The 24,704-nt window shown below is 44.5% G+C and overlaps 1 protein-coding gene across 7 annotated transcripts; it reads left to right on the top strand.

The window, feature by feature from the left end:
* Positions 1 to 4,960: 4,960 nt before the first annotated feature.
* On the top strand, positions 4,961 to 24,704 carry gigyf1a (GRB10 interacting GYF protein 1a). Of its 7 annotated transcripts, none has more exons than XM_034290452.1 (25): positions 4,961 to 5,503; positions 12,899 to 13,495; positions 13,634 to 13,697; positions 15,206 to 15,335; positions 15,487 to 15,582; positions 15,737 to 15,854; positions 16,263 to 16,374; positions 17,758 to 17,969; positions 18,243 to 18,463; positions 18,585 to 18,699; positions 18,806 to 19,030; positions 19,232 to 19,392; positions 19,628 to 19,787; positions 19,874 to 20,091; positions 20,346 to 20,476; positions 20,686 to 20,786; positions 20,899 to 20,972; positions 21,153 to 21,287; positions 21,539 to 21,724; positions 21,827 to 22,041; positions 22,286 to 22,452; positions 22,583 to 22,749; positions 22,915 to 22,962; positions 23,185 to 23,329; positions 24,522 to 24,623. In XM_034290452.1, exons 3-25 carry the CDS (start codon positions 13,663 to 13,665, stop codon positions 24,587 to 24,589), a joined length of 3,240 nt encoding a protein of 1,079 aa, XP_034146343.1. In that variant the 5' UTR covers positions 4,961 to 5,503; positions 12,899 to 13,495; positions 13,634 to 13,662; the 3' UTR covers positions 24,590 to 24,623. The 7 variants fall into 7 exon arrangements, with proteins under 7 accessions (XP_034146343.1, XP_034146342.1, XP_034146341.1 ...); XM_034290451.1 differs by having other exon boundaries at positions 18,809 to 19,048; XM_034290450.1 differs by having other exon boundaries at positions 18,588 to 18,699; positions 18,806 to 19,048.

Consider the following 24,704-nt stretch of genomic DNA (forward strand, 5'->3'; position numbering starts at 1 on the left):
GTCAATGGTCGTCTTTTGGACAGCTGTCAAGTTAGCAGTCTTCCCCATGATTGTGTTGCCTACAGAACTAGACTGAGAGACCATTTAAAGGCTTTTGCAGGTGTTTTGGGTTAATTGGCTGATTAGAGTGTGGCACCAGGTGTCTTTAATATTGGACCTTTTCACAATATTCTAATTTTCTGAGATACTGAATTTGGTTTTTTCATTACTTGTCAGTTATAATCATCAAAATTAAAAGAAATAGAAAACTTGAAATATATCAGTCTGTGTGGAATGAATGTATACATTATACAAGTTTCACTTTTTGAATGGAATTACTGAAATAAATCAACTTTTTGATGATATTCAAATTTTATGACCAGCACCTGTATATATGTATATATATATATATATATTGTTTTGAAAATATGTGTACATCCTAAAACCTTCATAGTAAATTCTGAATGTGGGCTGTTAAATACAACTAATATGGGGCATTACAACTCAGAACTTACATCAAACAACATGCAATATAAAAGATGATGTACACACCCGATTCCAAAAAAGTTGGGACACAATTGCGAATAAAAACAGAATGCAATGATGTGGAAGTTTCAAATTTCCATATTTTATTCAGAATACAACATAGATGACATATCAAATGTTTAAACTGAGAAAATGTATCACTTTAAGGGAAAAATACGTTGATTTTAAATTTCATGGCATCAACACATCTCAAAAAAGTTGGGACAAGGCCATGTTCACCACTGTGTGGCATCCCCTCTTCTTTGTATAACAGACTGCAAACGTCTGGGGACTGAGGAGACAAGCTGCTCAAGTTTATGAAAGGAATGTTGTCCCATTCTTGTCTAATACAGGCTTCTAGTTGCTCAACTGTCTTAGGTCTTCTTTGTCGCACCTTCCTCTTTATGATGCGCCAAATGTTTTCTATGGGTGAAAGATCTGGACTGCAGGCTGGCCATTTCAGTACCCGGATCCTTTTTCTGTGCAGCCATGACATTGTAATTGATGCAGTATGTGGTCTGGCATTGTCATGTTGGAAAATGCAAGGTCTTCCCTGAAAGAGACGGCGTCTGGATAAGAGCATATGTTGTTCTAGAACTTGGATATAACTGTCAGCATTGATGGTGCCTTTCCAGATGTGTAGGCTGCCCATGCCACACGCACTCATGCAACCCCATACCATCAGAGATGCAGGCTTCTGAACTGAGCACTGATAACAACTTGGGTTGTCCTTGTCCTCTTTAGTCCGGATGACATGGCGTCCCAGTTTTCCAAAATTAACTTCACATTTTTATTTGTCTGACCACAGAACACTTTTCCACTTTGCCACAGTCCATTTTCAATGATCCTTGGCCTAGAGAAAACGTCTGCGCTTCTGGATCCTGTTTAGATACGGCTTCTTTTTTGACCTATGAAGTTTTAGCCGGCAACGGCGAATGGCACGGTGGATTGTGTTCACTGACAATGTTTTCTGGAAGTATTCCTGAGCCCGTGTTGTGATTTCCATTACAGTATCATTCCTGTATGTGATGCAGTGCCGTCTGAGGGCCCAAAGATCACGGGCATCCAGTATGGTTTTCCGGCCTTGACCCTTACGCACAGAGATTGTTCCAGATTATCTGAATCTTTGGATGATATTATGCACTGTAGATAATGATAACTTCAAACTCTTTGCAATTTTTCTCTGAGAAACTCCTTTCTGATATTGCTCCACTATTTTTCGCCGCAGCATTGGGGGAATTGGTGATCCTCTGCCCATCTTGACTTCTGAGAGACACTGCCACTCAGAGAGGCTCTTTTTATACCCAATCACGTCGCCAATTGACATAACAAGTTGCAAATTGGTCCTCCAGCTGTTCCTTATCTGTACATTTAACTTTTCCGGCCTCTTATCGTTACCTGTCCCAACTTTTTGGAATGTGTAGCTCTCATGAAATCCAAAATGAGCCAATATTTGGCATGACATTACAAAATGTCTCACTTTCAACATTCAATATGTTATCTATATTCTATTGTGAATTAAATATAAGTTTATGAGATATGTAAATTATTCCATTCCTTTTTTACTCACAATTTGTACAGTGTCCCAACTTTTTTGGAATTGGGTTTGTACTAAATGATAACAGGAGAGGGTACACAGTACATAAAGTTAATCAAACCAGTTACTCACCTTTCTACCCAAATTGATCTCCTTCCGTCTTGGCAGTCTCAGAGTTCATGATGCTTAGGATGGGCATTGTATTACGAATGTGGCCAATTCTTTGCTGCATGGCCGGAGCCAAACTGGTACAACATTCCTGTCATGACTGAAAAGTCAATATTATTTCCGGCTGTCTAGAACGAGAACATTTGCTTGGAGACAAATATATTACAGGACTGCACAATGTTGGTCCTGGAAGGGCAAAACACTTCTCTGTTTTGTTTCTTAGAGGAAGTTAGCACTCAGACTGACTCAACTGTACTCAGATGGTATCCCCGGTCAAAATAAGTCAGTAATGTGAAAATGAAGACCTGGGTTTTGGCCCTACGCGACCAACATTCAGCGCAGATATATGCTATAAATTTGTTAAAAAAGAGATGTCCATGGTGCTTTAAAGACCTCTCTGGGAATATTGCTATGAATACTTTTTAAGAGTTGTATTGTAAATAATCTAAATAAGCCAATAAGGAGAAGCTGTGTGTATTGATTTTCATACCCTTTCTTTTCAGTATCACATTCATACATTAAACATTAATTTTATATTTTTACAGATAAAATCCTACATCTACATCTCTAAAGGTGATACAGCAGGCTAATGGCCAGTTAATATAAGTAATTGACAACTACATTAGATCATTGGCTGAATTGTTAAATAATCACCACGTGGTGATTATCACCTCCATTAACAATAGGAGTGAGGGATCTAAATTGAAAGCTATACAGCAATTTTAAATTTTGCTAATGGTATGCGACGAGTAAAACACCAGCAACATTTGCCAATACACAGTGCCCCTTGATTTTTTCCCCACATAAGCCCTCTATAGAGTCTCCTGAACATTTCCTGCACTGCGGCATATAGAACAGTTTTTTTTCTATATGGCAATATACACTCACCTAAAGGAGTATTAGGAACACCATACTAATACTGTGTTTGACCCCCTTTCGCCTTCAGAACTGCTTAAATTCTACGTGGCATTGATTCAACAAGGTGCTGAAAGCATTCTTTAGAAATGTTGGCCCATATTGATAGGATAGCATCTTGCAGTTGATGGAGATTTGTGGGATGCACATCCAGGGCACGAAGCTCCCGTTCCACCACATCACAAAGATGCTCTATTGGGTTGAGATCTGGTGACTGTGGGGGCCATTTCAGTACAGTGAACTCATTGTCATGTTCAAGAAACCAATTTGAAACGATTCGAGCTTTGTGACATGGTGCATTATCCTGCTGGAAGTAGCCATCAGAGGATGGGTACATGGTGGTCATAAAGGGATGGACATGGTCAGAAACAATGCTCAGGTAGGCCGTGGCATTTAAACAATGCCCAATTGGCACTAAGGGGCCTAAAGTGTGCCAAGAAAACATCCCCCACACCATTACACCACCACCACCTGCATGCACAGTGGTAACAAGGCATGATGGATCCATGTTCCCAAATTCTGACTCTACCATCTGAATGTCTCAACAGAAATCCAGACTCATCAGACCAGGCAACATTCTTCCAGTCTTCAACTCTCCAATTCTGGTGAGCTCGTGCAAATTGTAGCCTGTTTTTCCTATTTGTAGTGGAGATGAGTGGTACCCGGTGGGGTCTTCTGCTGTTGTAGCCCATCTGCCTCAAGGTTGTGCGTGTTGTGGCTTCACAAATGCTTTGCTGCATACCTTGGTTGTAACGAGTGGTTATTTCAGTCAAAGTTGCTCTTCTATCAGCTTGAATCAGTCGGCCCCTTGTCCTCTGACCTCTAGCATCAACAAGACATTTTCGCCCACAGGACTGCCGCATACTGGATGTTTTTCCCTTTTCACACCATTCTTTGTAAACCCTAGAAATGGTTGTGTGTGAAAATCCCAGTAACTGAGCAGATTGTGAAATACTCAGACCGGCCCGTCTGGCACCAACAACCATGCCACACACAAAATTGCTTAAATCACCTTTCTTTCCCTTTCTGACATTCAGTTTGGAGTTCAGGAGATTGTCTTGACCAGGACCACACCCCTAAATGCATTGAAGCAACTGCCATCTGATTGGTTGATTAGATAATTGCATTAATGAGAAATTGAACAGTTGTTCCTAATAATCCTTTAGGTGAGTGTATATTTCATATCCATTGAAATACATTGTGGCCAATGGTATGAGCGGAGTAAAACACCAGCAACAATTGCAAATACACAGTGCCCTTTGATTTCTTTGCATTTAATTAATCTATAGACTCTCCTGAACATTTCCTACAATACATTTACTGCGGCGTATAGAACAGTTTTTTTCTGTATGAGTCAATATGTAATTTATATCCATTGAGTTACATTGTGGCCAATGGTATGGGCGGAGTAAAACACCAGCAACAATTGCAAATACACAGTGCTTCTTGATTTTTTTGGATATAATTATTCAATCCACTCTCCTGGATATTTCCTACAATAATTTTTTACAATATAAACTAAGAAAAGTGTCAAAATGGATGCATTTAATTGCAATAAAATCGCGTTTTACCGCGGACTGCTATTTTGAAGGCAAAATCAGAAATCCGGAAGTCTTATTGTTGCTACGGAATCTCTAATATTGCCAGCATGACGCTAATGCCGCTAAGAAAGGCTTGTTAATTTCCGGAGGCACAGAGGTGCCCCGGAAGTAATCGGTACAACACAACAACAACAACAACAGTGAATTTTATGAGAAATTATTGCAGCAGCGCCATCCTCTGATTGATTGAGACTTTTTTTCTGCCTCAACAAAACGGCATTTGCTATAAAATGTTTCGACAGAATATCCACAATAATACTTTGTGCATTACGTATCATAGTTGTTACAGTGCTATGATCTGTGTATCCTCTTTGTGCACAACACACGTGTAGTGTTCGTGTATAGCTCAATTACCGAGCCACTACAGTGTATTTCTAAAATGCATTATCGGCTTCAACCAAATAAGTAAATAATAACAATATGTTAACATGCTGTCCACGCCGGGTGGTTCGTATTTCTGCTTCGTCTTAAAATAGCATACCGAGCTAACATAGACCAAAACCTACTCGTAACACAAACCAATGATAAGTCACGTGGTGCGAGTAGGGTGGCCATCTTTCTCTGAAAACACAAACAACAAGAGTAGCGAGCAGAGTACATCAACACGCAGCGGCCGTACGAAGAGGGAAAATAAACACGACTTCATGAGACTCTCTGTACCGTTCTGTTGGAGGAGGACGTTTACATACCGAGAAAGTAAACCAGTGTATATTAATTAAAACCGAAGATTGTACACAAAATAAGGATTTTGAGGAATAAACAACATTGCTTCAGAAAGGTAAGTTATTTGGTTCCTCGCGCGTTTTGGGGAATGCTTGGTACTGTTTGTGTTACCTACAGCTAGCCGCTTGATTTAGCTAGCAAATCACTTGAATCTGAAAGGGTCGATACAATAAAGAGCCGAGTGATTTTCTTTCGAAGGTTAAGTATTTACCGAAGATAAGGCTCTGTAGACCAGTATAGCGACAGCGTTATTCATTACCATTGCTGTTTTATTGGTTTGTTTTGCTCGGGCTGTGGAAGGCCATAGTAAACAGCGGGGTATAGTTAGGCCGGGACAGCGGATTGACGAGAAAGGAGAGCGCGTTGATTCATGCAGAGGCACCAGGCACCTTCGCAAGATCAAATATCTCGTTAATTTGAACTATGCATGCAAACCTAATGTCTTAGACAGCAGAGATGCACGTTATTAGTGTTTACATTTTGTAGCTAAATGAATCACTTATTGTATTGATGAGCTACCTGGTTAGCTTTCATTTTAGCTAGCTAAATCGGTTGTCCCTTGCCCTTTCTGGTGGAAATTTTCGACGCTTGAGCATTGTTCGTTGCATGGGCCAACAGTGGCTAGTAATACTAAATTTCAAAGCAGAATACAGTAGTAAGTCAACTAACAATAGTTGCCACAATTATTGAGTGTAAACGTCAAACTGATCAATTTTCATTTGACGTAAAAGGCAGACGGGTAACATGGGAAATAATAAAAGCAACGTTTGTAAACAAGTATGTATGTCGTGATGGCCAGTGTGTAGAGGAAACGAACTATGATGGAAAATAAATGGCTACCGTTGACATATTTTTGTTATTTAATAAAATGTGTTTTAGGAAAGGTACAATTTGCTTAGCTAGCAAGGTGAAATGTGCCCCCCGGGGTAAGTTGCCCCGCTAATCCTCCTAATGGAATATAACACTATAGGGTTGTCCCCCCTTTCTTTTTACGCCGCCTGCACCTGAATTCCATTCATTAAAAAAAATAATAATAAATGCACTCCATTATGTTCAGTCCAGGTCACATTTGAAGGAGACAAGAAAGTATGGTTACCCACCGATATCACTGGGGTTGTGACCTGCTTGTCACTCGCTTATTGTGGTTTTGGCTACTTGAAAGCAAGAGCAACTGCCATAATTCCCCGCCCATTTTTTTGTAGCATTCAGGACACCAAGCAGTGCCTCTTTGCATTAGCCACCAGGATCAGATCAAAATAGATTATCTGTGAAGTATCATCTAAAAAGATAATTTAATGTTGTTAGGTAACTTTTTTATTTTTACATCTGAAACTCACCTAACATTGATTTAATGGAGGACAATGTATTTATTTTAGTGTCAGACAATTTTAGGTTTTTTTGTAAGAATAAGGAAGAGGGGTCATCTTACCTCATGTTATTGTATTTAACTAATGCAGCTTTCTTTTCTAGAAAAATAACACCTGTGTCACTGTACTGTAATTGTTCCAAATCCCACACGACCAACATGTTTAACCTTACAGTTGTTGGACATCAGTTGTTTTTGTGTAACTTTACATTTTGGAGACATACTACTAAATTAATGAGTTCATTTAGAAATGTAAATTTAGGATTTTTACATTTGTAGACTTTGACAATTGCTATTTTAGTATTTTTTCTAGAATTTTTGCTTCCTGTAAGCTGTGAGCCTTACTTAAAACGACACCTTGGTGTCATTTCTTTTCAAATATGTGAGTCTAAAGACAAGAATAATTTGTTAGTTTTTTCCCCTTCAAGGGCTGATGTGCATAAGCCATTAGTAGAATCACTATCATAACTCACTTTGCCAAGACATTCCAAGTTAGAAAGTGTTTTTTATTATATGGGGCTCACATATGACATGTGACATGGTATACAGTTGTGTGGGGGCTGTTTTGGCTCAATAATGCCAGTTTTACAACCAGTGGCAAACAATCATGGAATGCATCTTTAAAAGGCGTGTTAACTTCACCACATTATGAGCAAATTTACTGCTGACAATGCAGCCAACACTTGGGGTGTGCGCCTAATCCCCATTAATATGACTAACACTTTGATGTCACACAAAGTCACACTTGGCAACTGTGAAAAATCGGCAACAGCAGTGATTCCACGCGCAGTGCTAAACGTGGCACAAAAGTTGCCTTTTTTCCCCCAGATCAGAGCTGTACCAATGAACACTGCACCTCACTAGTTCCGCAGCTACGCAAAAAGACTAAATAAATATGGGTCAGTAAAAAAAATATGGTTTTAAAAATTAAATTAAAAAAAAAAAGCCAAAATATACATTTTGAAATGTTGTATTCTCGCGTGCTACTTAAGAACTCATAGGTTTTGTCCCGATATTTGACATTACATTTTCCTCCTGTAAAAAGTCATTTGTTACCCTCATGATAATTTTTTTGTTTTCTGGTTATTGTTTCAGAGCAAGTACAAATATACATTCAGAGCACATATATCTATATCTCGTTAATAATTGTTTTTAAATATTCCTCATTCAATGATTGTGGTATAATAAAACTAATAATAATTTACAAAAATGTATTTTTATTTCATACACTGAGCTGTTCTTTGCTTTATTGAGGATATGAAATAGGTACATTGTAGTTTCACATTAAAACACTTGTTTCTGCCTGAATGATTATTGCTTGTTGTGCTCAATGACTTTGTTATGGACAGTTGTTCAAAAGTTTGGGGACACTTACAAATGTCCTTATTTTTGAAAGAAAAGCAAATGCTTTGTCCCCTACAATAAGATCATATTTATCAGAAATACATTATAAACATTGGTAATGTTGGAAATGACTACTGAAGCTGGAAAAGGCTGGTTTTTAATGGAATGTCTGTCAATGTCATGACTTTGCTAATTGAGGCACTTATCTGTAGTTTTGTTTGTATATCACATCAGTTAGATTCTGTATTTTGATTGGCAGTAACTTCCTTAGGCCTGTTAAATCTAACTCCTTTATTTAGCAGTTCCTGTGCACTGAACTAGGTGCTTAACATTCTTTTTGCTTAGCCAAAAATTGCTACATTTTCACAGGGGATAAAGTGATTGCATATCGTACAAATGTTTTATTTAAAAGGTGGATTTAACAAATATCCGATCTACTTTTTGTTATTTGATGTGTGCATTTTAAGTACTTAAATAAAATATAAGGATATTCAATATTTTATATTTTTTGCGGTTGCACCAAATGATGTAATTATTTGAGGTTAAATTTATGAAATATTTATTATAATATTTTTTTCTTAACAAAAGTCTCCCACCTCCCTTCATGATGCAAATCCTGTGAAAGGGCTTTAATTCATTTGATTGAATCCAAAATAGTGATATAATGTAGGCTGCATAAAAGAGAATTTCCTGGGCAAGTATTTTAAACATTTCTGCATAAAATGTCCTGCCTATATATCAGTTTAGTGTAATAGACCCTTGCAAAATCATGCCAGCATAAGCTTTTGACAGTTTTATTGGATTTGAAGATGTTTTACTAACATTTACAAAGACTTATTGTTGGCCGGCTACACTAAATTTAGTTTTTGATCTTTCCCCTAGATTAGAACTCTCTAAAATCAGATTTATTTTTAGGCAAAATAATTTTTCTTTTTTTGTTGTTGACATTTCTGTTGTACATTTTTTTTGTAATTGTTTTATTTTTAAAATCAGACCTCCACATAAACACCATAGGCAGCACTGATGTGCAAGTGAGTTTTCTGTTTTCCGTCCGCACAGGGCTGTAATTCCCAATAAGCCATCCACAACCAGGCTATATGGATGGAGTACAATCCTGAAGCTTGCCCCCACACTTAACCTGCAAATACAGAAAATACTTCTCTTACATACAGTTAGCACTGCTGTTAACGATTATTTTGGAAATCGATTAGTCTATGCATCAAATGCTTGATTATTCAAAAAATCTTGAAATATTAACTAGTGTCTTTACGTTCAACCAAAAGTAAAAGCAACATGTAACTCTTGTTCCAATGTTTCATGAGCTGAAATGAAACATCCCTGACGTCCCTGCCAGTCATGAGAAATCCAAGTAAATGGATGTATGTAGTTTAACTTGTTGAATAAGTCTACTTAGTTGAATAGTCAGTGCCACCATAATACGGTTTGCGTAGCCTTGTTTTGATGAATCTCTTCACACTGTATAGAGCACCCTGATACAGTCTGTAGCTCTAGTTTGAGTGACCAAGAGGTGCGGTCTGGAAGCTGAAATGTAGCTCTCTTTGAGAGTCATACTATTGCTTATTTTTCTTAGGTTATTGAAGGAGAAAGAATGTTTGACCTAGCAATGTCATTCAACCTGCCCACATACCCTTAATCTAAACAGGGTTTACCCTAAACCTGCCTGCACCGTGGATTTAAACCGCTGGGACTGGGGGGGGGGTGTATGATGAGTCAACTAGCACATCATTGCCAGGCTGGTAGACCTGTTGGTGCGAGCTCTCAGTTCATGGCAGCACACACTTGTCTGCAGTGTGTGAGCGTTTTTTATGGTGCCTGAATATGAGCCTCTGTGCATACCGCAACAATACCCTGAACTTAAAGATAAACACTGTCGTTAATGTAGATTCAATGGAAGGCCGCTTCAGTATTTTTGCCACAGTAACTTTCTGAAGTGAGTGACAAAAGGTTCCGCATAGATTTCCTCTGCCACAATGAGCAGTAAGGTGCAAACCATAGAATACACAGCGGTTAATGTTCTTCCAGATTCGTAGCGCGTTTGTAGTTTGTAAAATGCACTGATCATTATTGGTAGTACCATATTATATTCAAATGTGCCGTCAGGGTCTGTTGGCCGGTGGGTTCTATTGCCGATGTAGATATGTACAGAGAGCGTTAGCTCTAACATATTTGGTCAATCTTGCTAATGACGGCTAAACTTGATGAAAGTTTATAAAACTAGTGAAGTGATCACTGTTTGTAACATGCTTTGTATGCTTACCATTACTCTCTACAAACATAGTCCATTTTTGCCTGACTCCTGTGTTTTTGGGGGAACTGGGTAAAGATACATTGCTATATGCCATTAGTGACAATGCTGCTTCGAATAGAATAGTCGTCAACTGCGTTCATGGCATTACACACAGGATTATTTACATTGGGAGGAGAAATCGATGCACAACAGATTTTCATTGGTGAGCAACACTTGTGCTTAGAGATGCACGTTTTCAACCTGCCTGGGTGAATTACGGAAATTGATTCCCCGTGTTGGTTAGAGAGGATTGTTTACCGGGCCTTTGTAGAGCAAAGTTTTAGAACGGGGTGAACCCACGAAACGTTTTCCAAAATTGTGTGGGTTGCTAATAGAAGAACATTTTGTAATCAATGACATAAGAGCCATTATTAACCATAGCAACAACGTGTAAAGTACTTCAGAACTCCACTCATATACATAGGTTTTGTCTGAATCTAGAAATGTTTTTGCATTTAAAAGCGTATGAACTTTTCTGTTACTGGATTTTTTTATTTTAATGGATTATTGCTCATAGGACTACTAACGTCAAGCTTTGATATGTCTTGTCTGTATTCGAAATATTTTGTTAGCTAGGTAGCATTGGTGCCCTGCTTAAAACCCATTGAATGGGCAGCTATCCAGTTAACCACTTGCTTTACAGATCTTAGAAACTGGACGACACACACATTTGTCTGCCTAGTTTAAGCTATGTTGCAGCTTTAACCCTTTGTAAAACAACCTAAGTAGGATTTTTGACTTTTTTTGCTGGACAATGAAATGGAGTTAAGATCAGTAGAACATTAAAGATGTTGTTACAGAATTATGCTATTTAACAGCATATGAGAATATATATTATATTCATAAGACAACTATAGACAGTTTTTCAGTTAATGTCACATTGATGTCAGGCTGGGTTGCAGTCTCGTCTTTGAGGGACAAGATGGCAGAAACCACTGCAATCATCCTGGAAATAATGACCAGCAGCAAAAATGTTTAATATTCCTAGTAATGATTTATTATTCCATTAAAGCTAGCCGTCCATCCTCTGCCCGAAAGTAAAACATAACATGGCAGCTTATCTGAACATACTTTATCCGAACACAAGCATCATCATCGACGAACGCAGCCTAATAAATAACCAGTAGTATGGTTGAGACGACAAGATGCCTTGTTAGGCGTCTAACTGAAACAGGATGTTGTTCTCATCGTTTGGGGGTTGAACATAGTCTGCGTCGGTCAGCTCTTATGCTTTATTCTGACCAGCTGCTCCCGTGTATGCCAAGGCGGGTGTGTACCCCCCATGCCGTGAGTTACAGCCACTGATCATTATATGTGATCGTATTTCAAAATAATGTATGTGTTAAATACATTTAGAGAATTATTCATGCCGGATCGGAACTTGTATTTTCCTGTAGCTGCCGTGTAGAACGGAATGGGCCTGCTGTGCCGTAGCATTGAGAGAGAGAGAGAGAGAGAGAGGGGAACGCGGTTGGTTGTCATCAGTCGTAAACACGACCCATTTTAATGTCTTTTTCCTCACTTTTTTCTTTCACAAATGTTGGTTTGACAGGTGCCTAGTTAACCATATTCATATTAGATCTTCATGGGAATAGAATTCTCCTGGGTTGTCGTGCCTGTTTAACACTGTGCAAAGACGTGTGTACTAGGAATGTTTATTTTTCTCTGCTTCATTCTGCTTGTTGTATCTAGGTTGTAGGCTTTCTGTGTATACACCCTTTTTAAATGTGGTTTAATTAGCGGTGTATTTGCAGAAGAGGGGAAACCAGAGTTACATGACCAGATTGCCGTGTTCCGAGGGGCTTTGCACATTCTAGGAATTCGTATTCTTTGCGAGCAGCAATGAAAGCCCGTAGGTGTCGGCCTTTTGGGGCTTGTTTTATACCTCAAACCCTAGGGGTGGCATGCTGTTGCTTGGATATTGTGGTTGCCATGATGTTTTCAGGTGCAGTGTTTTAGCAAACAGGTGATGTCACTTTTGTATCTGTTACTGGGTGCTCACGTTCTTAACATTACGTTCATTGTTTACTGGTAGCAAAGCTGTAGCCTTGTTTATTATTAATTTGCATGAGCATCAGACGGATATGAATGAAGGCAGACATTCATGTTGGAAGGTGTCATTATCAGTCCTGTTATACAGATGAGGAATAAACCAGTTGATTTGAACAAGTTGAGTCAATACTCTCTAAGCAATCCGCACTGCTGTACAAAAAGTGTCTAGGGAAAACAATCAAATTACAGGCTGATAGGCAGTCTGCCAAGGTGTGTGTGTCTGTGTGTGTCTGTGTGTGTCTGTGTGTGTCTGTGTGTGTCTGTGTGTGTCTGTGTGTGTCTGTGTGTGTCTGTGTGTGTCTGTGTGTGTGTCCTCACTTTTGTTTAGTCTATACTTGCTATCATTTACTAAATCTATTTTTTTTGTTTTTTTTTTACAGCAGTTTGAAAGGAGGCGGACAGGAAACAAAGGTGTGGTCACCTGGAGGGTCACGGTCAAGCCACGTTTCAGTTGGAGAGAGACCGGCAGGAGGAGAGCAGGGAGGGCAGGAAGAAGTGTGCTTGTGGCGTCTGCCCCTGGCAGCTGTTCCAGCAGCCTGTTTCTGATGTTTTTTTTGTCCCCTGCGTTTTGATTGAAAACGTGAACAATCTTCTTTCTTTTTTTATGTCTGATGTAATATTTCTGCTGTTGTGATCATTTATCGTTACTATCAATAGAGTTTTATTTAGTTTGTTTTGACGACTCGTTGTCGGATTATTCCAGTTTCTTTGTTCTCGTTGTTTTTTTTTTTACAACTGTCCCCTCATCCCAGGGCTGTGAGCAGAGGCTTCTTCCGTACTGACCTCTTAACTAAACCAGTACTTTACCCCTCCCCCATGCACACCTGACACGGGCAGCTATTCTCTATCTCTGTGTGTTTTTGGGGAGCTCTGTGATCACAGCTGTTTCAGCACCACTCAGCCTTTTCACCTAAGCCTAACTAAGCCAATCCAGCCTGGTCCAGCCCAGTTCAACCTGGTCCACTCTTCTGGACAGGGTGAGAGCGATGTGTGTGTTTGCATATGTTTGAGAGTACAGTGTGTCTTTGCATGTGATTTAGGTGGGAATACGCAAGGCTTTTGTTAATTGTTGTATGGGTCGGTATCACTCAACCATTCCATGTGCATTTTCCCAGATACTCAGCTCCATAAAGACGTAAGGAATATGACTGCTGAGACACTTAACTTCGGCCCAGAATGGTAACTCTTCCTTTCTTCTTTCGCTCCTCTGTCCATCTACTTTCTTTCAACCTGGGCTTCAAATAAGCCCTCTGCTCTCCTTTCCTCACCCTCCTCCTCATTCCTTCTCTCCTCCCCTGAGTGCTGAGCCCTCGGTAAATGTTTGTGTAGAGATTAATGTGGGGAGGGTCAGTGTAGGCTTTGTTTGGTATCAGTCCAGTGGCTGGACACCTAATGCACTGTGGCTGGCTGCTGAGCGTCTTGGTGCTCTGCCAACCACCTGGGCCTGTGTCCATAAACCATCTCAGAGCACCAGTGCTTATCTACCATCTGCTTTGCCTTTTAGGGTGTAGTGTGTGAAATTGGAGGTGGCTTTTGGTTGAACATTGGCTGCTTTGAGATGTTTCTTTGGGCGGACGGGGGTGGGGGGGGGCTTCTTCTGTTCTGCTTTGCTCTGTCAGCAAGACCTCATGATCATCCAGGAACATACAGCATCTTTTTTTCATAATTATGATTTTTTTTTTTTTATTGTTATCAAAGCAATTACTTTGATTTGTGATAACACAGAATCTTACTCACGATAAATCTTTGTTTTCAGCCAACTTTGCCCTTGGTCTATGAACGGGGCATCTGGCTCACATCAAAATTGAATGTCCTCAACATTCACCTGGTGCAAAACATACCAATTAAGGCCCCTAGGACGGATAAAACAACTACCTTTCCCGAATGCCAATTAAAAGGCTGCACCGTGTTCCCCAACCCTTCCCTGTTTTTCAACTGTTTATAAAAAAAAAAAAAAAAAGCTTAGTTTTTTGTTTCCTTTTTAATGTTCCATAAAATGTCAGACTACAGAACAAAGGTCTTAGATCAGCATTACTCTGAGACATTTTGTGGACACAAGGCCTGATCACTCTTAAGATCGCGGTTATATGTGGCAACACACCACACACACCATTTCCTACTTCCCTTTTTTTTTTTCAGAAGTAGCAGCTGGATATGTTGTAATGGCTTTCAGATGTCTGTAACATTGATTGTGTGTTGCTTGTGACATGACAGGTGTCAGTTAGTAACTGCCTAGAAAATAATCTCACTATTCTGCTTACTCAAACCTTGGTAAACTTGTTGACTCTTCCCATGCTTGTATTTGTGGCCAGAGCTTCAATTAGAGGAAAGAACTCCAAAGATACCCCACCTCAAACTTTTTATAAACTCTTCGTATGTTGTGTTTGAACCGACTGCCTGAGGAGCGATGGGTTGGCCAATCGGCAATCTATCATATATATATTTATTTGTTTAGGACTGCTATACGCCCACACTATCCTGTTTAGGAATACCACACCATTCCTACACAGTTCTTTGTCATATGTAAGCTGCTGTTTGACACGTAATCAAACACTCAAAGTAGTTACAGGTCATATTTCACTGAAATCTGGACAAACATTACTCCATGAGCACGGTGTCTTGGTGATGTGGTCTGACTATGCATCTTGATTGGTCTTCTCCTCCCTCCTCTGCCCCTCCTCCCCCAGGCTCCGTGCACTATCCAGCGGGGGGAGCGTGACGTCCCCCCCACCCTCCCCTGCCATGCCAAAGTACAAGTTGGCCGAGTATCGCTACGGCCGAGAGGAGATGTTAGCACTTTATATCAAAGACAACAAGGTGAGGCCAGGGGGGCGGGCGCCGTATTGTTGCGGGGTGTGGTGCTGCTCCTCGCTGAATTCTGTCCAGGCCTTGGAAGACTGGGTAACCCTGAGTGGCCTGCGTGTGTTTGTTGACGTTGTGTGTCGCCGCTGTGCTCCCTCACGTCCAGGTCCCAGAGGACATGCAGGATAAGGAGTTTGCTGCTGTTCTGCAGGATGAGCCCATGCAGCCACTGGCCCTGGAACCACTCACTGAGGAGGAGCAGGTCAGACACGCGCCCCTCCAAACGCACACACACACTCCATTTGCTGGCTGTAAAGGCTGACGAGCACACCTATCTCCCTTGTCTTTCGAGTGCGCGCGCTCACTTGTTCCAACGTAGCTGACATTCCTTACATTCCTCCCTTTCGTCCCACCAGAGGAACTTCTCCATGTCTGTGAACAGTGTGGCTGTGCTGAGGCTCATGGGTAAAGGGGGCGGAGTTGCCCCAGCGGGAGTGGCCCGGGGCAGAGGTGCCACGCGAGGAGGCGGCCGAGGTGAGACGTCAGTTACCCCTGGAGGCTGATCTAGCAACATTTTTATTGTCTTTTTTTGTATGAGTTTTGGCTGATCCTAGATGTTACACGGGGTAGGTTCTGTGTGAAAAAGGGCTGTGCAACACCGCCCTTGACAACACCACAGTAGGAAAAAAATTATTTAATAAAGAAGTGTTATGCTTCTGGTAACTTACCTGACATTTGCTATTCCTCTTGACTTGTCCAAATAGTCCCTTTTTTAGGACAGAGCTGTTTTAAACCACTGAGCTTAGGTGCTCGCTTTGTTGAATTCAAAGTACTCACGTGCTCGCCCGGTTCGTGCAGCATTTCTGTTCAGGTGCCGTGAAGGAAATAGGCGGTGGAGTGTTGGAGTGTCTGTCATAGGCTGTCTTTGTGTTCTGGTTTCAGGGCGTGGCCGAGGAGAGAGTGGAGGATTCTACCAAAGAAGTATTGAGGAGGGAGAGGTGGGCTTTGGCCGTGGGGCCAGAGAGATCCACCGTAGCCAGAGTTGGGACGACCGGTAAATACCCTGCCCCTGACGCTACCCCGTCTCCCTCCACAGCTCAGAACTCTTCCACTGTGGACTGGGGAATTTGAAATGCTCGGTCACATTGGCGTGGGAAATAAAAGCATTACTGGCTGATAACTATCTGGAGGATCTGTTGGGTGGGGTGTTATTGTAATTGTTGAAGGTGTGCAAAATTTGACTTTGGCCTCTTCAGAAATGGCCAACGGTGGGGCTGTAAATCCTCACTGTTCGCTGTGTCATTGAGAGACCTGGGTTAGTAGGGGATTATCATCCAATGCAGTTGCCTTGTCAAGGTCTAGTGCTAGTGACTCCTTGTGGTGGCTTTGGTGCCGTGGTAACGGAGAGTGCCTTCTTTCTGGCGAGTAAGGATTCTGGCATATTTGAGCAAGCGGTGTGATAACCCGACCTACATCGGATATGTTTGGGAAAATTCATGAAAGAACTCTCAGCGAATTGAATATCATGACATTATGGAGGAAAAACGGTCTACATTTATTTTTTTTCTAACATTGTGCTGCTCTCAATTATTTTATTTTTGGGTGCACTTAGATGTGAATCAAGAATGTTTAGTGTGCAGGTCTTATCATGTGTCTTAGAGTTAATGGAGTCAGCACATGCAAGATTGAGCCATAAAAGCCCCACTTGTTATTTTCGGAATTTAGTAGGCAGCTCCAACTTCTGTATGGGCCAAGATCCAAGTTTTTGCTCGAATGCATTTTTCACTCAATTTTTTAATGGGGAGTTTAAGCTAGATTTCCATTGAACCATTATTGAACCATTAACCGTTTCTCGTGAGGCCTTCTGTTAACAGCCATTTGTAACCACAATCAGAAAGGCTAAAAGAATGTTATATAGCATTTTACTGCCTGTACGCTGGGCATAGTTGGTTCTCAGTCATTCTGCCTGGCATCCATTACTGTCCAACTTGGATACAGGTGTATGCCTCAGATTATCGGCGAAAGGTCTTCAAAACGCAATGTCCGCTGTAGTAAATTAGTGTTTTTTCCTTAAAGTCAACTTTTGTCAGTCTCAAAGTGACCTAGGTGTTCTACTTTAAAGTCCTGTAACAGCGGAATGGTTTGCAGGAATCACTGCAAAATCACCATGGCTTGCTATCGCGGATTGCTTTTTGCACATTTTTTCTTCTGAAATATCGTTATAAATGTCCAGAATGTTGCGTCTTTGTTCCATTATATTGAAGGCTGTGATGTTCAAGCTGTTTTTAGCTGTGGTAGCTAAAAACAGGAAACCCCCAGATATCGCCTATTATTCTTCTGGCATGTTGCATAATTAAGTGCCTCATAAGAAAGACTTCAGACGTGTGATGAAGTCCACCTCTGAACTGTCCTCATTTCCCCTCGTCTCCTCGCACAGGGGTGAAAGGAGGTTTGAGAAGCCAGTTCGTGCCAGGGAGGGGGTGCGTGTGTTCGAGGAAGCCACTGGTGCCCCTGTCCAGGGGGTACCAAGGAAGGACTACACGCGGTCAGACAGTGAGAACTGGCGAACCCTCCGTGAGGAGCAAGAGGAGGAGGAGGGGGCTGACCCAGGAGGCAGTTGGAGACTGGCAGGAGCACGTAGACTGGATGGTAGGAGACGCAGTAGTCAGACACACAGAGAGAGAGAAAGGCCCTGTTATGAAGTAAGCCTTCCAGAATACACGCAGGAATGCAAAGTTGCTATCGTGAAGTCGCTTATTTCCCAATGCTACGTGAGAATGCCTAATCATTTGTTTTTATTAGGGTTTTATTATTGGAATGGATGGCAGCGTAATGTCAGCCTGTTTGTCGTCGTGTCTTTAGAAGACTCTGTAACTGCGGTATGAATCACTCCCAGAGCCTCACTCTCTCTCCCTCACCCAGACGGCGGGCCCCGCTCTGCGGGCTGGCGGGAACACGACGGGCCAGGGGAGGGACGCCGCAAGAAGTTTGATTTTGACTTCCGCGACGGCGGGGGTCGTCGGCGTGCCGGGAGCGAAGGGTTGGAGGATGACCGAGACGGCCTGCCGGAGTGGTGCACCGACGAAGAGGACGGAGAGATGGGCACCTTCGACGCCACCGGGGCGTTCCTCCCCGTATCCAAGGTGGGGCGGTCGGGTGGAATTCTCCGGAATGGTTGTGGGATGTGGGTGGAGCTGTCAGGCTGTCAAGTGTCACGTGAATGTTCAGCAACTGTTGTGTTTCTGTCTCTGCTCCCACTGCCAGAAGGGCGGAAAGGAGGAGGAGTTTGACTTCCAGGGGATTGAGGAGGAAGCGGAGGAGGAGGAAGTGGGGGAGAGCCTCTCTGACATGGAAAGGATCATGAATGGAGGAGAACGGGGTGAGCGGCGCTGCACCCTTCCACAGCCTTCTCCCACAGTTATTAATAAATGATCTCTGAGCCCAATCGACTGCTAACCAAACCAATACCATGTCACCCCCCCCAGCAGCTGGACAGGAATCAGCCAGTGACGGGGAGGTGAAGAACAGAAGCAGCCCCCCCTCGTCCTCCTCCCCCCCCGCCCTCCTCTCTGCCCCGCCAGCCCTGGGGCTCAACCCCTCCGCCGCGAACCCCCCCGCCGCGAACCCCCCAATGCCCGAGCTGTCGCTCACTGTGGCCGAGCTGGAGGCCTCTCAGATGGCCAACAGCCAGCCTGCCCCTGCTAAGACCAGTAAGATGCCAAGTGAAGGCACGTATCATATGTCAGTCCATGCGTATGTATTTCCTATGCGGATTGATGGGCTTGTGTACATTATGACAAACGGAATAAAGCACTGGGCTTGTTGGAAATGCAGCGTGATGTGAACGAGCTCTAAATCGTGTGCAGTTGCTAATCGCTGTTCACCACCCTGCTCTGTTGCTGTCCTTGTAGTCGTTCCCGAAGGCTCGCCAACAGGGGGCTCCACCTCCCTGCTGAGCCCCAGCACTTCCTCCAGTCTGCTTTCACCGCCTCCCTCCTCCGCTGCTACCCATCTACCCCCGCCATCGGGGGGTGACACTGAGGACGACGAGGGCATGAAGCACCTACAGCAGGTATGAGGGCCGCCTGCCTGGGTTGACGCCTCAACCAGGGGACGTGACGCTGCTTTGCCTGGCAGCCATGTTGGCTCTGGAGGGTCTGAATCCAGACCAGCATACATTATGTCACAGTGTTACTGGTTAAGGTGCTGAATGTCATGGAAACGAGTGCAGCCCAGGTAAGAGTTGCAGATGTCTTGTTTCATAAGTGTGTGTGTGTGTGTGCGTGTGTGTGCGTGTGTGTGTGTAGGAGGCGGAGAAGATGGTGGCGTCCCTGCAGGACACATCCCTGGAGGAGGAGTGTTTCACTCAGACTCTGCAGGAGATCAGAAACACGGCCGCCGCTCTTCCCCTTTCCCACGACGCAGCCATGAAGTGGTTTTACAAGGACCCCCAGGGAGAAATCCAGGGTACGCACACGCACACACACACACACACACACACACACACACACTGGCCACCCCACCTCCTCTCACCTCCCCTGTTCTCCCCTTAGGCCCGTTCACCACCATGGAGATGTGCGAGTGGTTCCAGGCAGGTTACTTCACCATGTCCCTGTTGGTGAAGAGGGGCTGCGACGAGGGCTTCCAGCCACTGGGCGACGTCATTAAGATGTGGGGGCGAGTGCCTTTTGCCCCGGGACCCTCCCCGCCGCCCCTGCTGGTGAGACCCCCCCCACCGCGCCCTCTGCCGCTGCCGCCCCGGGGGCCTGCTGTGAGTGAGAGCCGGGGGTTGGGGTGGGTGGGGTGGGGTGGGGAGGGGGGGTGGAAGACACACCGCTGTTTAATATTCTGCCGTGTGTGTGTGTGTGTGTGTGTGTGTGTGTGTGTGTGTGTGTGTGTGTGTGTGTGTGTGTGTGTGTGTGTGTGTGTGTGTGTGTGTGTGTGTGTGTGTGTGTGTGTGTGTGTGTGTGTGTGTGTGTGTGTGTGTGTGTGTGTGTGTGTGTGTGTGTGTGTGTGTGTGTGTAGAGGAGCGCTTACGATGTGTGTTCCTCCCAGGGGAGCATGGATCAGGAGCGTCTGAAGAAGCAGCAGGACCTGGCGGCGGTGGCTCTCTATCAGCAGCTCCAGCAGCAGCAGCTCTTCCAGCTCATCAACAGGTGGGTGGTGTCACCGGGTGGTGCCAGGGCGCTTTGAGAGAAGCCGGCATGGAACGCACACTTGGGTTGGACGTCGAATGGATTTGTGCGATGAAAACGTCCTGCGAGGACTTATAAGGAGGGGCTTCCTGCCGTTCTATTCATTATTCTGACAGGACCCAGGTGGTTCTAGCGGTGGTTCTTAGAGATGTTGTTGTTCTGTGCCCTAGGTGTGGAGATCAGGGCATGATGCCTTCGATGAACAGGTCCATGTCAGTGCCGGAAACTGGCTCCATGTGGGACATGCATACCTCAGATTCACAGCAGTCAGGTGCGTCGGCAGCTTAATGAAGAAGTCTCTGTGTATTGCTTGCGAATGTATTTGCTTAGTGCCGCAGTGTTAGTCCAGTGGATTGACTCTGGGACGCCCTCTGACCCACTAGGCGGTGAAGCCAGTCTATGGGACATAACAATGAATTCTTCAACTCAGGTTCCTACTCTTGAACAGCTTCAGAAGGTGAGTGATGGCTGCACCAGGCTTTCTAATCTCCTTCCAGTCTGGGAGCCTTTGTCTTGGGACTTTCATGCCCCCCCCCCCCCCCTTTCATTTGGGTGATGCCTCCGGGGCCCCTCTAAGTCACTAGGTCAGTATAGACTGAGTTGTCTTCCCCATTGACCCGTTTGACCCCTCCGGCAGCTCCAGCAGGACAGGAGAGAGGCTGAACTCAGGGCGAAGCGCGAGGAGGAGGAGCAGCGCAAGAGGAGGGAGGAAAGGAGGAAGCAGGAGGAGCAGAAGAGGAGGGATGAGGAGGAGCTCTTCAGACGCAAACAGGTGTGGAGGAGGCGTGTCCTGTTTCAGAGGGGGTTGAATCCTACAGGCTTTGTTTGCATCTGTGTCTTATGGAATCCTTTACGAAGTGTCTTGTGTGTTTAGCCACTTAGAGCGTTGGCCGGTTTATAAAGAATGTCTGAGTGTGGCTCAATACGGTTCTTATGGGTTTGTGGGATATAGTGGATGTCCAAAATGTTTGTTTACATCTTATGTTGGTCATACCGTGTGTGTGTGTGTGTGTCCGTGTCCAGTGTCGCCAGCAGCAGGAGCTGCTAATGAAGCTCCTCCAACAGGCCCCGCTGCAGGGTTCTGGGGTGGGGTCTGGCTGGGGCTCTGGGGGGCCCACTGGGGGCCTGAATAAGCCAGGAGCCAAGGGCCTCAGTCTGTTGGACATGCAGGATGCAGAGAGGCTCATCAAACAGCAGCAGAGAGAACGCGTGAGTGCCACGTCCTTTAGGATTGCAGAGTTTCCGGCCTGAAACGGGCACTTGTTGGGAAGAATGAGACTCCAATTCCTCTCTCCGCCTCTCTCCCCTCAGCACCAGGGAATGTCCATGGGGGGTTCCTCAATGGGGCAGTGGAGCGACGGAGGGGCTGTCCCTGGGGGCCTGTGGGGCGGCGGAGGGGGGATGGAGGGTAAGACTGGGGGGGGGTCCGGAGGGGGCATGGGCCTGTGGGATGAGGTGGTGAAGAACCAGGGCCGATCCAGCAGCATGCAGGCCCTGAAGAACAGTCGCAGCAGCCCCTCACTCAGGTACTGAGGACGCCTGTCTGCTCTTCCTCACTTCATCAGTGTCTCTCTCTGTGTCACTGTTTCTGTTTCCTGCTCTCTCTCTCTGCACGCTCTCTCTCCATTTGTCTGCTATGTGTTATATATATTTTGGGGTGTAAGCCTCCCCTGACCCTACGACAAGTCCTGGTCGCAGAGCTGCTCCATGGAGAAGCTCCGTGTGTCTATGGGCCCCGGTGTGACTGTGTGATGTGACCTGTGTCGGTAGTGATCAGTACATGCTGAGCCGTAGGAAGCAGCGGACGGAGGACGAGGACAAGCTGCTGAAGCTGCTGCAGGGCATCAAGGCCCCTCAGGACGGATTCACCACCTGGTGTGAACAGATGCTGCACGCCCTCAACACCCAGGCCAACAACCCATCCTCCCCACTGGACGGTGAGACACCCACACCTGCTGCTGCCGCCTCCTGCCCCTCTGCTGTCTCCTCTCCCGCTGTCACCTCTTTTCTCTTGTTCTCCTGTCCAGCGTCTGCCATCTTCTCATGTCTGCCTGTGTTCATCAACAGTGTCCACCATTGTGGCGTACCTGAAGGAGGTGGAGTCTCCCTATGAGGTGCTGGACTTCATCCGCTCCTACCTTGGAGACACCATGGAAGCCAAAGAGTTTGCCAAGCAGTTCCTGGAGCGCCGTGCCAAACAGAAACAGAACCACCAGAGGCAGCAGCAGCAGCAGGTGTGTGTGATGAAGAAAGTTATAAAGGGTTTGTGTATCTGGTTAAAGTATATCAAGGTGTGTAGTTGTCAGTCAGACAGTGTGAGGGTGATGGGTTTTGTTTCCTGCCTTGTCTCCATATGGAACATGTTTTGTTACTGAACATGTCGCCCTGTCTCCCCCTAGCTGTCAAAAGAAGTAGCAGGGCTGACCATGAACAACTTCCCTCTTCAGGTACACCTCTACCACTCACCTGCACACAGGGTCCATGTCAATCATAGATATCCTTGATTCCTCACGTCTCTCTCGAAACATTTCGGGTGTGTGTGTGGGGAAACCGTGAGAGGACACCAGAGGACAACAGGGGACGTGAGAGGACACCAGGAGAGAAGATGCCAGGAGTCAAGGACAGGCTTCCAGTGCTCCTAATGCCTCCTCTGGTCCCTCCCTCTCCAGGACTCCATGCGGGTGGTGAATCCCAGTGCCCTGCAGTCCATGTTCCAGGCGGCCCAGATGAGTAAGGGTGGGATGTATGACTCCCAAGGGAGCATGAAGAAGAAGAAACAGCCTGTGATGCTGCACTCTGACCCCAGCATCCTAGGTAGGACTGGACCCTGTTTGCACAACTAGGAGGTACCGCGCCCCGTTTCACTGATAACCGCTGGTTGGTTCAGTAGTGACCACGTGGCACCGCAAACTATTCAGTCAGGTCGGACATGCTTTCATGCTCCAAGTGATTGACTTTGGTCCAATGTCAAGGCCTAAACCCAATTCAGATTATTGGGCGGCACCTGAAACTGAGTTAATGTGGTTCAGTATGGTAGAGTGGGCCGAAATTCGGCAGCAGTGGGAGAGGCTGATCAACCGCTGTGTGTTTGGTTTGTCATTCCAGATGACTGAAACCAGTTCATCCTTCTGAACTGATAGAAAAACAAATCCTTTCTTGAAAAGACACACTGTTGATGTTGTTTTTTTTAAGACAACCCTTTTTCTCAGAAGGCCAGTGGGTGTGTAGTTGCATAATGCTGCTGTCTCAGGTTCCTGTTTTTATTATTAGGTTTTAGCTGACTTTAGAAAAGTGGATGAGGTATTTTTTTTTAAAATACAGCTGTTGAAAAAAGCCATTTCTCCCCTGTTCAACTGGGTTTCATATCAGCTGTCTTGTCCAGAAGCTGAATACACGGCCCTAGGAAACCATCTTCATATTACCATTTTCCAAGTGCCGCGTTAGGATTTCAATCTCTGTCCCAAATGGAATCACTCTCTTTAGCTACACTACATAGTTGTTGTGTTGAAGGATTGAAAAGGGATGTAAGCTATTATTTCAAATGCTCCACTCTAGGTGTTCGGCATGTTCTATATGAAAGCCTTTTGGCTGTCTTTTTGCTAGGCTTGCTAATGTATATTTATATTAAGCTTCTGTACAGGTAAATGTTTTTCTTAGTTGATCACATTTTACTGTTTGGTAAAAATGGAACTGACCGAAGTGTGTATGTTTTCATAAGACTGCCAGAGGTCAGCTTTGGCAGGAGACCCGTAGATCAGAGGATGGAGCGAGAGCATGATGTTGTCAGTATGAAGTATTCCGGGTCGTGTTTGTCTACAAATGCACAGAAAATACATGTGCTTTTCTTTTTTAAGACTAGACATTCCGAAAGCATTAGATACAGACACGCTACCACTTCATACCTTACCTACTTGCATTTACCATTATAAACCACCTGTTGCCAACTAACTCTGGTAGAACCCAGCGCCCCTGATGGATGCTCTCTCCCCCCCTCTGCCCCCCCCAGGGTACTCATTCCACAATGCAGGCGAGCGTCTAAGCCTGAATGAGATGGAGATGGTGGAGGATTACTGATCCCAGATCAACAGCAATAGCTACTACCTGAGGCCTTCTGTCTACTAATCAGACAAACCTGACAACGAATGTGCACTGCTGGGGGACATGGGGAGGAACGGGTGGGGGGAATGGG

The sequence above is a fragment of the Esox lucius genome, chromosome 24 (genome assembly GCF_011004845.1).
Source record: "Esox lucius isolate fEsoLuc1 chromosome 24, fEsoLuc1.pri, whole genome shotgun sequence".
Taxonomy (NCBI): Eukaryota; Metazoa; Chordata; class Actinopteri; order Esociformes; family Esocidae; genus Esox; species Esox lucius.